Consider the following 15,149-nt stretch of genomic DNA (forward strand, 5'->3'; position numbering starts at 1 on the left):
TTCCCTCTCTTCATCCCTGTATCTCTATTCCCCTTCTCCCCTTATCTGCTACCATTTGATGTCAGTGACTCTTTTTACGAGATGCGCTACAAACATCACCCTTTCTGGCAGAAGGGCATCCTTGCAAGAGGCAAACCTAATGCAACTTAATGTAGCTTTGTTTCAGTTCCTAACGCTTCTCCACCACCTACCTTCTCCTTTCGGGATTGTACTAGTACTATACAACCTTCACAGTTTTTTAACATACCAACCTTTTCTACCAGCTGCTGACCAGAAGGTGTCCCAAAGGACAAGACCGATGTCCTTTCAGCTGGAACAGCTGAATCTTTAAGAAGAGTGTGTGTGTGTGTGTGTGTGTATATAAAAAAATGCAGTAGCAAACAGATTAACGTTTTTTTTTTCTCCTTCTCCCCCCCTCAGCACTGCAGTCTTTCCTCTGTGCCTATACCACCTATCCCAGGAACCTCAAGCACATCTTCCACATCAAATCTCTCCACCTGGGTCATGTGGCCAAGAGCTTTGGCATGAGAGATGCCCCCCAGAACCTGACTGCTCTTCCAACTGCAGGCTCAAAGAAGAAAACCAAACCAAGACCAAAAAGGTAGGCCAACTTTTGATGTTCCTGAGCCAAGGAACACCACACGACAAGCTATGGTGTGCTTTGCTCCTCAAGGTTGTTGTGCTTGCTCCAGGAATCGTAGAATCATAGAATGGTTTGGCTTGGAAGGGACCTTCAAAGATCATCTAGTCCAACCCCCCTGCTGTGGGCAGGTCATGCGTGATTGTTCCTGAGAGGCTAAATCATGTTGAGTCATTGGCTTAGGTTGCATTGCTCTCTGAGCTGTTGTTTCATTCCCCTTTTTCTAATGGCTTTAGAGAGCCTAAAAAACACATTTACTAAACTAACTTCGTTGAAGATTTGAGTGGGAATTCAGTTTAAAAAAAAAAAAAAACAAAACAAAAACAAGCAGTTCACTTTGTAGTTTGACTTCTGATAAAGATGCTCTTTTTTGAAGGAAGCTGCTAAGTGTGGAGATGCACCTGCATAGACTAGCCTGGGTTTTGCTGCAGCTTTTCCATTTTCTGAGCACTTGAAAAACACCATCTTCTATGAGTCTTATGAGCAGAAACAGCCTAATTTTTATTTATTTATACTGCACTCGAGAGCTGCCTTGAAGGATGAGGAAGGGTACAGGCAGTGTTCCAGAGCGAAGCGTGAGACTTCCCATATATTGGAGTGGTTCTCTTTCTTGCGCAGGTCTTGGTTGCTAGAGCTCCAGCAGCAGTCCTGTTATCATGGCCAAGCACCTCCATAGTAGACGCTGCCAGGTTTTTTCCATTCACATCCCCACTTCCAGTTGCATGGTCCTACAGAGAGCTATGATCCCTGGCTCAGGATCAACTGCAGTAGTAACTCTGTCCTCATCCCTGTCTAGGGAAAGTGCTCCTAAGTACTTGCTGTTGGTGTAGGGCATGGGATGATAAAAGCATCAAGGAAATAGCAGAGAAATGAATATTTTCGCTTCTCAAATTTGAAGTTGACTGTCCTGCACATTATGAGCAAGGCTGTATGAGTGCTGATTTATCTCACAAGATAGTCTCTTCCTTCCTGGCCTTGACAAATACCACTGCATCAGGAGCAAAGTATGTGTCTTACTGTCTTTAAAGGCCTTTTGTGGCCTCCTCTGGCCTTTTTTATCACCTTTTCTACACTAGACAGGCAGTCTTTTGTAGGCTTTCTCCTGCAGTTCCACCAGCAGTTCCCTGGCTGCCAGATTTGCCATGGGACAAATTGTGTCCATCCTCTCAGAATGGTCAGCTGCAGCTTGGACTACTTACTCTTCTCCCTAAGAAGACACTAGCTTAGTACCTGAAGGAAAGGGGAGGACTGCAGTGTCTTTTTTTTCTAGTTATTAATTATATGATTGACTGTAGTTACGTAAGTCCAAGGCCAAATCAAAAAGCAGATCTGTTGGTAGAAATTATCCTTCTACAAACTTGTGCTCTGTGGCCTGTAGATTTAAATAGTTCTGGCAAAAGCATTTCTGCAAAATCATGGGGGATCTCTCCCAGGAAGAGTCTGTAGCAAACCTAGAGTTACAGCTCTGTCCCCTCTGGTGTGCGGACAGGGCTGTTCCTGGGTACTCCTTTCCTGTGTAAGGAATTTGAGACTCCCTGATGCTTCTGTAGGAGCAGAGACCTGAATCCTCTTCTCCACTTGAAATGGAGCTGAAGGTGCTCAGTGTGTCTGGTCCTAGCTACTTTGCGTTGGTTCCACAGGATAGATAATCCTCCCTTCTGAGATTACAATGTTAAGGGCTCACTGTCTTCCCTAGCACAACGGCAGGATACGAACCTCTGGCTTGCCAGTAAAATCACTGCAATAATTCAAAGGAGAAAAATCTTTTTTCTTTTATCAGTATCAGTTGTGACTCTTTCTGTGTAATTGTTGCTGCAAACTCCATTAGCAAACGTTAGCTGTGCAATTAAAGCACTAATCCACATAACTGTTCCTGGGCTGGTGACATCTCTTGTACATGTACATATCTTGGAAAAAAAAAAATGCAAGGGGAAGGGATTTTAAAATAAAAAGTTGGAGACCACATTGTCCTGCTTTGAGAAGCCACCAGGGACAGGCCACTGATCTGCCTCCTGCTTCAGCTGACCCCCACCAGCAGATGGGCAACAGGATGGGAATGCCCCTGTGAGCAGGGGATTTAACGGAGCTTTATTTCAGGAAGAATAGCCTGATTAGCCGATAAAGAGCATGTAAGATGGTATGGGGTGGGCTTTGATGTCTTGCTGGCCCAGCAGGGTGTCAAGCTATGACTGACAGTAGCGTGTCACAGGATTACTTGGCCTGCAACAATGCCTCTCTCTGTTCTTATGATGTTGCTACTCTGTTAGAGCTACTTTTTCCCTTGTTACGAACCTCTTTTAGATGGCGTTCCTCCTCCCCAAGTCTTCATCCTATTATAGTACAGACAAGCTCAAGATACAGTAGGTAGTTTATGCACAGGACGCGTGGGGTTGGGGGATGTGGAGGTGTTAGAACAAATGATCTGAGAGTGATTTGAAAGCTCATTTGCACGTGGATCATATAATTGCAGCTCAGGGAAAGTGGGCAGACTTTGCACAGGTTCATCACGGCTCAAGCTCCAGATTTCAAATCCGGGAGCATCTGGAAAGTTAAGACCCTGCAGAAATAGCCAAAGTTGTGACGTGCAACAATTGTTCTTGCCTGTGAAACTTGTTTCTAATCAACTTTCTCTGTGTGTGCTTAAAAAAAAAAACAAAGCGAGAAGAGATATTAGTATTTATAGGATAGTTTAGCGAAAGTGAATATAGATTCAAATTCAGTCTCCACTAGCATAAATTCAAGATAGGGCTGTTAACTTCGAGAATTGCTTTTGATTTCACACTGACAAAGCAGAAAGCAGAATTTAGCCTGCCATTTAGAAGACAAATGCTTTTTAATTGTAAAATGCAAGGCTTGAAATTATAACAGCATAGTCACAGAGCAATCTTTTTAATTGTGTTTCTCACGTGATACCACGAGTGTTGGTTGTCATATTACACGTTGTCTCCAAACATCCGATACTTGTTTTTAATCAGTCTGCTCACTAAAGCCTCATCTCTCAGCACCTGCCCAGAGAATAAAGAACAGGCAGTCCAGGTTGAAAGTGGGGCAGAGGCGATCATTAAATGTTGCCTTAAGAGGACAAAGAAAACTTTTCATTTCTTTTGAAGTCTCCTTTTGTGCTTAGTGCCTCCTTAGAGAGCCTGCTTGGGGAAGGTGAGACAGGAAGACAGAGCAGCCAGGTGTGTGATGGTTCAGTGCTGAAATGTGGAAGCAGCCCTCTCCTTCTGAACGCACATGTAAAACTTTCATGTATTTTTTAAACCTCTTTGTGCAAACCGACTGTCCCCTTAGCTGTAGTGGTTCTTGCAAAACCCGATCTGAAGATGGAAAAATAATTGCTCGTGATTTTTTTTGAAAGTTGAAATGCTGTATTTAGGTAAGAGATGAGCACACGAACCAGATACCGTGTATTAAGTTACAGTACATCAGCTTAGTAAGTGTCTGGGCTCATGCTTTTACTGAAGGGTGGATGCAAGGAAGCTGATCCCACTTCCATTGAGGGATTAACTGTCTTTCCTTCACTGCAGAGAAGCAGCATGCACAGGAAGTAGCTGACGTGCCAGATAGACAGGTCTTCTGATTCTTTCGCAATGCAGGTGCCAAAGACCTATTGCCATTCCACCAAGCATCCTTGTGCTACTCAGTCTTTTGCATTTTGGATCAGTGGTGTTTTATGGGATTTTGTGGCGAGTGATGGTCTGTTTTTTCCTTCTGAACTCTGGAAGACTGGTGTACGTCCCCAAAGGGTTTCACTGTAATGGGGAGTTGCAGCTTAATTTGCCTTGTTTGTGAATTCATGCCATTACAAAGGAAGAGATAAATCTTTACATTTGATAGATTCTGTGGAACTCATTGCTACAAGATGTCTCTGAAGCCAGAAATGCTCAGAAAGATTGAATTTACATATGAGTATCGAGTATATTCACAGTTGCTACAGCATGTGCAAAAAATGAGTATAAAAATTAAGGTGAAAATCCCCTCATGCTTCAGAGTTTAAGTCCAACCCGTCTCTAAAATGGGATCAAGAAAAGGTGTCCAGGATGCTTCTGTTTGATGGGATTGATTTACATCATTATTACACTGCTATTGCTCTGAAAATGGATATCATCACGCCTTTAAGGTTTTGGCTGCAAGATTATTGTGCTAATTCATTCTTCAGCGTTAGTGGTCAGACAGAATTAGACTCCTGCTGGGAAATCTCCCTTGTAACCCTGTGTATCCTCCTCTGCATGGCTAGGGCAGCAGTCTCCTTTGGGTGAAAGCTAGTAGCCTTTTGCCTTCTCCCCTACCTTGTATCCTTGATTCCACTTTCGATGTCTCGGCATTGACAATTTTGGAAAGACTAATGCTTCTATTGACAGGGCTTGCGAATCAAGGCTGCAGCTGGGTCTCCCTGCACAGCAATTGTCTAATCATTAGAAGCAGTTTGCCTGCCAGTTTTTGTGTGCCATTTACAGCTTTCCTAATATCACTTAATTAGTCAAAATGCAAGTTTGGAATTCTGCCCACTAGGAATTTCACTTGGTTTGGGCAGTCTGCTCTAGAAAGCCAGGCTGGAGCTCAGGTAAGAGCACGTATTAATGGACTGGAGTGCAAATGGATCCAAAAATTAGAGTAAGAGACATGGCTGCTGTGAAAGGAAACATCGCCATCACTCTTCATGAAGGTAGTTCAGGGACACAGATGAGTCCTGCTTACCACATCATGATGTTATAAAAAAGTCCTGTTATGAAATTAAAGTTTTATAATTGTATAATCCCTCTGATTGTTATCTGCATACAGCAATGCCCTTGATTACTGTCTTGTTCCACCACAGCCGCAGCACAGAGCTTTTGCTCCATCTTTGAGCGAGCTAGTAGTGCTTGCACATGGAGCTGGAAAACCTCTGTGCTGTTTGGTACGCACCAAAAAATGATCAGCTCTCTCTAACTGAAATATATTCTGTCCTTTAGGCTGGGAAAGAGCCTGACAGAAGCAAGAATCCTGGGAGGTTCCCAGCCTCCCAGTAGTGCTTTCATCCTTTCTCCATAGGGCGAAGACTAAGGGATGGTAGTGAAGGTGAAGCTGTGGGGGTTTGTCTCTTTCTGTGTGGCTGAAATACAGCTGACTTCAGTAGGGGTAAGGTGGGCTTTACTGTTTAGCATGTCTCGGCAGGAAGACTGCTCTGCTCTGACTGTTCTGGAACAGCGCTTGATGCTCAGTCTGACCGGATAATAATTTTCCTTGATCTTCTCAAGCTAGTGTTTGCATCAGCTGATAACAGAGTACCTAGGCCATCTGTTGACTTGTCGAAAGCAGTGTAGGATTGCTGATGAATTTCTTGCCCCCACTCTGCAAAAAAAACAGCAACAGAAAAACCAACCCAAACAGGGTTGTGTTGGCTGCAGATGGTTCATCCAACACTGTAAGTAGAAAAAGCAGGTGTTGCAGCAGCCTTGGCCCAGAGGTAACCCAGCTCTGTTGCTGGCACAATTTCAAAGAGCTGTTGGAGATGCTGTCAGGCAGATTGATAGTCCGATCCATGTTGAAATGTTTTCTGATAAATGAAACAGCCTACTCCTGTCTCCTCCAAAGACACACCGTGAGTTCTGGGACTGTGCGTCAGAACTTTATACTCCTTCTTCCTCAGCTGGAGCGATTTGGGAGCCTTTGGTTGCTGCAGATGCTGCGAGTTGGTTAAAGGTCGCTACACTTGCTGCACTGCATTGCACCAGCATTTCGCACAGCTCAAGACAAAGGAACAGACAGCAATGCCAACCAAGTTGAAGGAGACATCTCTAAGAACAAGCTCACTCACCATTTAGGTAAAAAGACTAGCAGAGGCATCTTCTGAGCCATCAAATGATATCAAGAAACCATGCATGTATATGTTCTGTAATGAAGCAGATGTGTCAATGAAACAAACGTATTAGAATTTTGAAATGAAAATGAAAGCGGTGTCAGGTACTCATTCCTTTTCTTACTGCTGTCACTTGGTCCTTTCATACCTGAATGTTTGAGAGTCTCCACATCCAGGATCATGGTTTGCATATTGTAACAAATTCAATCTGACGAAATCAGCTGGTGAAACTTGATCATTCCTACGATCTTATCAGTAATGCCTGAGAGATGAATGGGATGTTATATAGAAACAGAACAGTTTGTGTATGCTTTTCTTCCTCTTCTGTTTGTGCCTCGGAGCTGTCCACAGGATCTCAGCTTTGTTGAACATCTTCAAAGCTTAGTTCAGTACACTTGTCTTGTTTTGGGCTTTTTTTGCTGTAGTATAGTCTCTGTTACTCTACCATCGTGTTGTTAGTGATTGTGGAATTCAGCAGATGGTGTCTTCGGAGCTCGCAAAGCCATCGATCACCCAAGGTGTGTGGAAGTCACAAACTGAGTGTGTTGAAGGTGTGTTGCATGTAAGCTAGGCGGGACTTCTGTGGTGAGTTAGTATCGTGTGGCAGAGCAGAAGACAGAGCTGGAAACAACAGGGAGGATTTCAAGCTAATCACCTATGCTGCATTCACCTGTTCAGGTTTTGGGGTTTTTCCCATGATGTGAAAAAAGATTTGCCTTGAATCTTTTCTGATACTCTTGAACAAAGCAGAGTTGAGAGTCAACGGGCCAGAAAAGGGAGACTGGTCCAAATCATTCGGATTTCCTCTGAGGTGGAGGGTTGGGCAACACCAGCATCCCTGCGGACCACTACGGCTCCTGAGCGGGGTGGGGAAGGGGAGCAGCATGCTGGGGTGGCTCTGCAGACAGAGGTAGAAGGAAACTGAAGAAAAGGAAAGAAGAATTTTATTCTCTTTCCTTTGCTGGACACTTTTTCTCTCTTGTTTCTTCCAGATGCTCCTCTCCTGCCTTTTCATCATTCAGTGATGTATTTAGCAAGATTCATGAGTTTCTCATGTTTAAAGAGTGAATAAAAATCATTCCAGTTTTCTGGAGGAGGACAGAGCTTTTTTTGTCTTTAAAAGTTTGTCTCTGGCCTGGTCTTTCCTGACCTTTCAGAATATAACAAAGTCATCTGGGAACGGTACCTCTGTTTCCTTATTGTCTCTCTGCTGAGGCTCTTGATACCAGCTTTTGTGAGGTTGCAGCTTAATTACAGATGTGCACAGGCAGCTGTAAACCTGGGTCTTTTATTCCTTCCTCTGTCTCCATGAGGAGGAGGGGAGCTTTCTCAGACCGTGCCAAGCAATTACTAGGATCTCTGCCTTCCCTTCCTCACTGTGCAAAGCACCGTTCTCTCCCCTTGATAATGAGGTGATTAGATAGATCTTGGGGTGATATGGTTTTTGCCCTATACCTGGAACATAAAGCCCAAAGCAGCGGTTGCGTCTAGGGGTAAGCCTTGCAAATGAAGGGATGATGTGTTCCCCACTTGCAGATAGAAGGTGGTGCTAACTCATCTCTGCTGGCTCCTCTGACTACTTACCAATTCCCATCTGTCTTTTATGGGAGTCCTGATACCCCATATCTAGTATAAAAGAGTAGTAGTCCAGCGGTGCTTCTGCCTGGCATCCAATATGTCACAGCACTCAACACCCAGTGTGCTGGACAGTAACACAGAGAAGTCAACTAGCTTGTATTCAGGGACAGTTTCTTCCTAACTCCCGTGTTGGGGCTGTTTCATTTTCTGAGTTATGACTTCTCTATTCCTGTCTCATTTTCCCCCAGCTAATAAAAGTGGCTATTTTCTCATCCATTTGAACATTCCTTTCTCCTTTAAGCCCTGCTGAAATCTTGGCACTGTAGCACATTGGGATGGGTCAGTCATTAGTGAATCTTTTTTCCCCTGCAAGTTCCCCTTAGCTGCACTATTTTGTAGTTCCCCACCTGAAGACTGACTGTTGTGTCTAGAGGGAGGGATTTAAAGGGCTGGGGATTTCTCTGCCCGTTATCAACATGATGTGTTCTCATTAGGGCTCAATATAGCACGATATCTAGACATGAGATCACAGAAAGAGATGCTGACAATCCATGTGTTTATCCAGTGATGGGAACATGGGTTGTGTCTGTGTTGCAAATGCGTCTTACATTTACAGCCTTTCTGTGAACCTTTTTGCCACAGTATCCAGTATCACCACACAGCTCTCTCAAATTAATATCACACCAGCCTTCAGCAACAGGGAAAATGCAGTCATCCCGGGTTATGAGGTGGGAGAATGGACATGAAGTTCAAAGAGATTAAATACCTTGCCCAAGGATGCTCAGAGGGTGAGTATCAAGGTCTCGCTCTGTTCTCTGGGGCTTTGTCTCATAACCACAGGGCGCCTTTCCTCGCCGATGTTATCTTGACTGCTGTGGCAGAGCCCCAGAGACTTTCACCAGTTGAGCAGAGGGACATTTACAGGTTTACAACTGGAATGGGAATCCGGCCAGGGATCCTGACCTGGTGCCCTTTTCCTGGTGTGCTGTCACTGCAGACTGTTGCTGTTGCCTGTGGCTCTTCCATCTTGCGGTTAAACAGAACCTTGACAGCTGCTTTTCTTCTCTCAGTGACTAGCACAGGTTCCGCAGCACAGCTCCATTGATTTTTGTGGCCCTGATTAGAGGGAGAAACCTCGCTTTTCCCTGCATCCTTGCTTTTCTGCGTGCTGCTGATCACCACAGCAGGGAGTATTGATTTACTAATTGGGCAATGATTTCACCTGATTGGTAATGAAAGTGTTGGACAACCTCCCTGCTGAGCTGAAACTCAGGCCGGCAGCTACTGGTGGATTACTTGTTCTTTTGCAGCAGATAGTTCCCTGTTGTTAAGTAAACTGATCTGTTGCTTGGTAACCCTCGAATTACTGTAGTAAATGCTTGGAGACACAATGAAAGTGTCAAATAGAAACTTTATCAAGTGATGGAGGGGACTGAGCAGAGGATACAGCTTGCACTACAAAGTTTTTGCAGCAGAGCTGGGCTGGCTGAGGGCACACCTTGGCCTGGCCGCTGCGCGTGCACCCACAAGCATCCCTCCGTGCTGCTGTGGCCTGTGCATTCAGGAAGGCAGGTGGACAAGGCACGTCTGCTGTGGAGGTACTGCAGGTACGGCGTTACCAACGGCACGTTTGCTTCATTAGCTGTACGGTGGCTTTTGAGTTGATTCTGTCTTTTTGCCTTAGCTTCTGTGGGTTCAAACCAGGTGGCGGCTGTGCGTTTTATTTCTCCGGTATATCCAGTCTCCAGCCCTTCTGCCAACACAGAGCTTGAATGTTTAATTAGTGTGAGAACGGAGACTATGCCGAAGGTAGCAGAGTCTTCTCGCCTGCGTCTTCCAGGCTTTCCATTCTAGGGAAAACCGTCTTTCAGAGGTAATCATCACATCATCCTTCTTATCATTCTGATCCATCCTTCCAAACCCACTCCAGCCATGAAACCTACACAGGGGTGGAAAACAAGCTGTGGAAAAGGGGGCAAGCAAATACCCCAGACAGCCAAGAGTTTGCTTCCCTTCCCTTCTTTGTGTGTTTGGCCTAATGAATGGATTGATCTGTTGCTGCAGCCAAAAATGCTTCCTTCCTCTGTGATCCCCAGCACGGTTCTGGATACCTGAAGGAACTAGGAGAGGCAGTGCTATAAGGCTGCAACCTTTAGGACTGCTGAGGTCCGTGTACTGTCACAAATGCACGCTGGCATGGATGTGGGGCTTCTGTTCAATTCCCTTGTCATATTTAGAGGGACAGAGAGATTCTGTCTCTGACAGAATATCTATCTCTGACAGATAGATTTCACTTCTCTGGAAAATTTTGAGATCTGCTACTGGTCCTTTTATTTTAAAGAAGAGAGTGGGATGTGCAGACACCAATAGCTGTGGATACCCTGTTGTGCCCAGGACCACGGGAACATGGTAGGGAACGGGTCCTGCACTGAAGAGATTGCAGTTTAAACAGGCAAGGGTGATAGCAGCAATGAGGATGAGATTTGCCCAAGGTCATAGAGCAGGACAGTGGCATAACTTGTGGTGGAAAAATGCTGAGTGGGTTTTTATATTTATAGCTGGCAGTTTAGGGCTACAGGAAGATCCATGTTGAGTGGCTGGGCAGAATGCAGCTACCTTTGCAAAAGTCAGTCTCTGGAGAGGGAGGCTGTAAGGTGCACGTGATGTCTGCAGGACACTGCAAGAAAAGAGTCTGTTGGGTTTAAACTCCTGACTTTTTTTTTTTTTTGCTTGTTGGTTTGGGGTTTTTGTGTTTTCAAGCTCTGGATTTAAGCTCTGTTTATAAAATGTTTCCATTGTTCAATGTCTTAAGGCTGTTAGGTTATTTATTAGTATTATAATTTTCAAACTGCTGTGTCACCTAATTCATCAGCCTTCAGCGCACAACCTTCCCTCCTTCTCCCCGCCACCCCTGCAAGAGCATTTGTACAGAACAAAGGCTTGCTTTTAAAAACGGCATGATATTTTGCCACCTTTGTGAAAACCTGTCACAACAATATCTAATTTTGCATGAGACAGAATTTCAAATCAAGCCTCAAGAAAAGGAAGCTGTTCTTCTGCTAATGCGCAAATGTCACTTTCCACAGCTGTAAAATAAGTAACCCACCTAGCAGCATTTCAGAGAAGGAAATCTAATTCCTCTTCTCTTCCCTCTGCCCAGGTCTGACCTTCTCAAGAAGACCCACAGCAAACATCGCCTTGCTGAGATCTTGCGATCTGAATATTCCAGTGGGATGGACACTGGTGTATCCAAGGTCAAGAGGAAGAAAAAACAGAGAAAACCTGGCAACCAGCAGATTCCAACATAAGCCGGGACCTTCCAGTCATTGGCTGCAAAACCTGCTTGAGCACCTCAGCCGGGGGTCAGGGTGACCTGCCAAATCAACTGAGGAGCGTTTCAATTTATCAGGCAAATATGGGAGGGATCTTGGGGATCTTGGCCTCCTCCCCCTCATTCCATAGGTCCAAATGGAATCGAATCCAGGCGTGTCCTGTTGCACTGCTGCAATTAAATGTGGCTTCCTGAAGACGCACCGCGTTTCTGAGGTGGTTTTTGCAAGAAAAATAAAAAAGGTTAAATATGGTTTTCAGAGAAATGTGCTGTCTGTGTAACATGAAAGTGAGACAAGTGTACTCCGACAGGAGATGCTTCCCTGTTTAAAAGACCTGTAGAAACACTCCACAATCTGTTTGTTTGCTTATTTTTAACCAGATAAACAGTAGCGGCAGAGGAGGTGGTCCAGGAGCACGTTTAAGAGGAGAGGGCAGGCTGCCCTTTCCCCTATCATTATTCAGGGGGGCACCTCTGCTCCTGCCTCAGGTAACGCAGCCACATTGCTGCCACCTTCTCTCCTGTCCTGTGTGCGCTGGGGCAAGGTCTGTCCCTGAACACTGATCGTTAGTCAGATATTGCCGCCTGGAAGGAATCTCCCCCATTTCAGTGCAAGTGGTAGGATTGCGGGGAGCTCTTCAGTGTAGTGACACATGGTCCCTTTGGGGCAGAGCTCATGGGCACAAAACTTCATGTCAAAACTCCGGAGTTTGGGAACAAACGTTGTCACTGTGGGAAGGAGCCAGCGTGGAATCCAGCAATCTCCAGACTTCTCCTTGCCTGCAGCGTACTGTCACACCTAATTACATAACGCAGAGTACGTATGAAATGTCTCGCCTCTCTGAACATTAAAGCCTTTGCAGGCTCTTGCTAACACTTGCCAGTGGTAACCCGGCTTTTGGGGTTCTCTCTGCTTTGGCTAGGCCTTTTTTGAGTACGTCCCAAGCGAATGGATTTCGCTTCTTGCTTTTCCCCTTTCCCTTTTTTCTTGTTCTTGCTGATCTTCAGAGAATCGGGACTACTGAGAAAAGGGATGCAGCACGGCCCCATGTGTGCCGAGGCAGGCACTCATTTTCCATTGCCCGGCGTGTGAAATGGAACCTGAGCTCTAGCGAAGTCCATGACAAAGCTCCCCTTTGAGTTGGCGAGGCGTGGGGGCTGCGTGGGGGAGAGCGGCTGCTCCCCAAGGCCTGCGGGAGACTGACAAACTCCCGCGGGACCTACAGGTGAGCACCCACCTCCCTCTCCCTGTCTTCCTTGCTGCGCTTCTCCCAGCGCCTCCTATAACGCGAGCGCCAAGCAGTACGCATCTGAAAACTGTGCAAAACCCTACCAAAACACAACTTTCTGCTGCCTGCATGTGTCTTCCTCGAGGAAAGAGGTGAGGAAGAGCAGCCCACCCGTGACCCAAGCCAGGCATGTTGTTTAGTGCGGGACCGGCAAGTGCTCAAATCCAGTGGCAATTTCAGGTGCCGGAAGGGAAAAAATACTGCAGAGGGCGTATAACCAGATGAAAATGATACCTGCTTTGTGAATACAGAATTGAGGGCACCTACTTCGGGCTGTAGTGAGTCATACTAAGGACTGTAGGAGGGAAGCAATCAGTCCAAAAGTATTTAATTTCTGAAGGGAGTATAACTTTTGAGAACCAAAATGATTTTTTTTTTCCTCCCAAGCAATTGCCCAACGTGCTGATTTTACTGCAATACTTTTTTGAACACTTAAGAGAGATGTTAAAAAGGCTCCAGTATAAAATTAACCATGTTTTTGCAGAGAGAATGAAGTTACTAGCATTTATTAGATTAAGATAAAATAACAACAAAGCCCACCTAATTTTGTTACGAGTACTGTTTGGAAGAGCAATCGGGTTTAAGGCAAATGTCAACTTAAACAGAAAAGAAACCCCTGAGGATGAAAATGACTCAGAGAGAGTGATGCAGAGAGTGTAAGTTTGGGAAGAACTGATCTCGTGCATGAGGGGAAAATATATGACCTTCTCCTGGCTGACTGTCACGTATGAATTAATAGGAACTATTGGCAAATCCATAATAATAGGAATAAAGGCCAACAGAGCATCAGTGAGAGACGTCGGGAAATCTCATTGCTGTCTGTATTAACTGGGCATGTAGCGTTACGAACAGTTATGATGGATAATGTGATTTAAAAAAAAAATGCCTTTCTCTTTCAGCTTCACCATCTTTTAGCAGATGGCTCTGGATTACTTGCGTGAGTAGGGGAAGGAAGAGGAAGAGATTGTTAAACAAGAAAGAGAAATTGTTAAATGCGCACACACCTGAAGCTAAGCCGAGTTTGCTCTTAATAAACCTGAAGGCCGATGTGCAAAATGTGGTTGAATTGTAGCTGGGTCAGCAGGAGCCAAATTCTGCCCTTATTTACACTTCTGCAGCTCTAGATGGGCTCTGAGCTGGCTTTATCCTTGAGCATCACTCAATTCAGGAAGAACCTGGTAGGTTTGGAGTTGGTTTGTACTCCACTCAAAGCATCTCTTCATCAAGGCAGGGCAGGGTGTGGTGCTTGCGGTGGAGCAGGGGTGGCCGGGCCCCAGAGCTCCATCAGCCGCAGCTGGAGCGGGGCGTTGTGGGTGCAGAGGCTCCCAGGTTGATTGAGCACCCGAATGCTGGAGGAGCTGCTGGGGGTCACGGTGGGTTCCCTTGGCACAGCCCTGGCGTGGAGCAGGTGGACGTCGCCCTGAATTTGCCCCCTCTTGCTCTGAGGTACGTGGCGTGTGCTGCAAGGGTCTTGGCTGGGCTGGAGCTGCCTACGCAGCTCGTAAGGGCGGGGAGATCGGCTCTCGGCAGTGTTCGGTGAAACTGCGGCTTTGTTTGGCTGCACTAGCGTTGGCTTTGGTCGGGTTTGCTCTCTTATCTTACTTGTGGTGAATGGCAGGGGCCTTGCTGCCCCGCAGCTTGACGTTTCTGCGTTTGGTCTGGAAATAATGGCACCATGGAGCTTTTATATAAAGCTGCCTGTGAGTCAGACCTGGACTCAGTTTGGGTTTGCTTCCTTGCTGCTCCTCCACTCCCTGCTCTCATGCCTGGAGTCCTGCCTCTCCCAGGAGGTGCTCTTGCACCTTTTCTCTACTCACTTCTGGCTCCGTGTCCTTTGCCAGTAATAGGAGCCTCCTCTCCTCCGCAGCTGGAGCATCTTGAGTTTACACTTTGAGGCTTTGGGATAGCAAAAAGCACGGAGGTCACCTTGGTACAAGGGTCACAGCTGAACACCCGCTTTCAGTGTCTAGGTCAAATACAAGACACCTTAGCACCGGTAGCCCACCACTGAGAAGCACCCATAACTAAGCAGGATAGAAAGCAACAGAACTTCCCTGTTTACAACAATTTATTTTCTCCACAAGCCTGGGGAGAGGACAGGAAAAGCACCGATTGTTCTGGGCTTTCCATTCTGGCATAATTTTGTTTGGTGTTCAGATGAAACCGTAAAATATCTCAGCTAGAAACAATTCTGCTGATTTCATTGGGTTTGTGCGTGTTGGCACGTTCAGAGGAGCAGCTTTTGTTCTTTGTCTGTTCCCAGGGTGGTGGTCCTGGTTAAAGCTGTGTCAGGAGGGGAGGAAGATGGCCCTCCAGCTGCGTGAAAGCCCAGAAGGGGCTTGAGAGCCAGGATTGCGTTCGGTCCTGGCGAACCCACTGCACTAACTGGTTTGTGTCTTGGATCCAGAGTCTGGAGCTGACAGAAACCAACCACCAGCAGCCTGTCTGTTGGAGCCTCTGTACCCCGGG

The 15,149-nt window shown here is 46.0% G+C and overlaps 1 protein-coding gene across 1 annotated transcript in view; it reads left to right on the top strand.

Annotated features, from left to right (window-relative positions):
* Positions 1 to 11,655, top strand: part of DDX31 (DEAD (Asp-Glu-Ala-Asp) box polypeptide 31) — a 49,930-nt gene extending 38,275 nt beyond the window's left edge. The window contains exons 19-20 of the mRNA XM_009322173.1: positions 421 to 601; positions 11,221 to 11,655. Of these exons, the coding sequence (XP_009320448.1) occupies positions 421 to 601; positions 11,221 to 11,368 (329 nt within the window). The 3' untranslated portion in view covers positions 11,369 to 11,655. The remainder of the gene's footprint in view (positions 1 to 420; positions 602 to 11,220) is intronic.
* Positions 11,656 to 15,149: the final 3,494 nt, after the last annotated feature.

This window comes from Pygoscelis adeliae, unplaced genomic scaffold (assembly GCF_000699105.1).
Source record: "Pygoscelis adeliae isolate BGI_AS28 unplaced genomic scaffold, ASM69910v1 Scaffold114, whole genome shotgun sequence".
Taxonomy (NCBI): Eukaryota; Metazoa; Chordata; class Aves; order Sphenisciformes; family Spheniscidae; genus Pygoscelis; species Pygoscelis adeliae.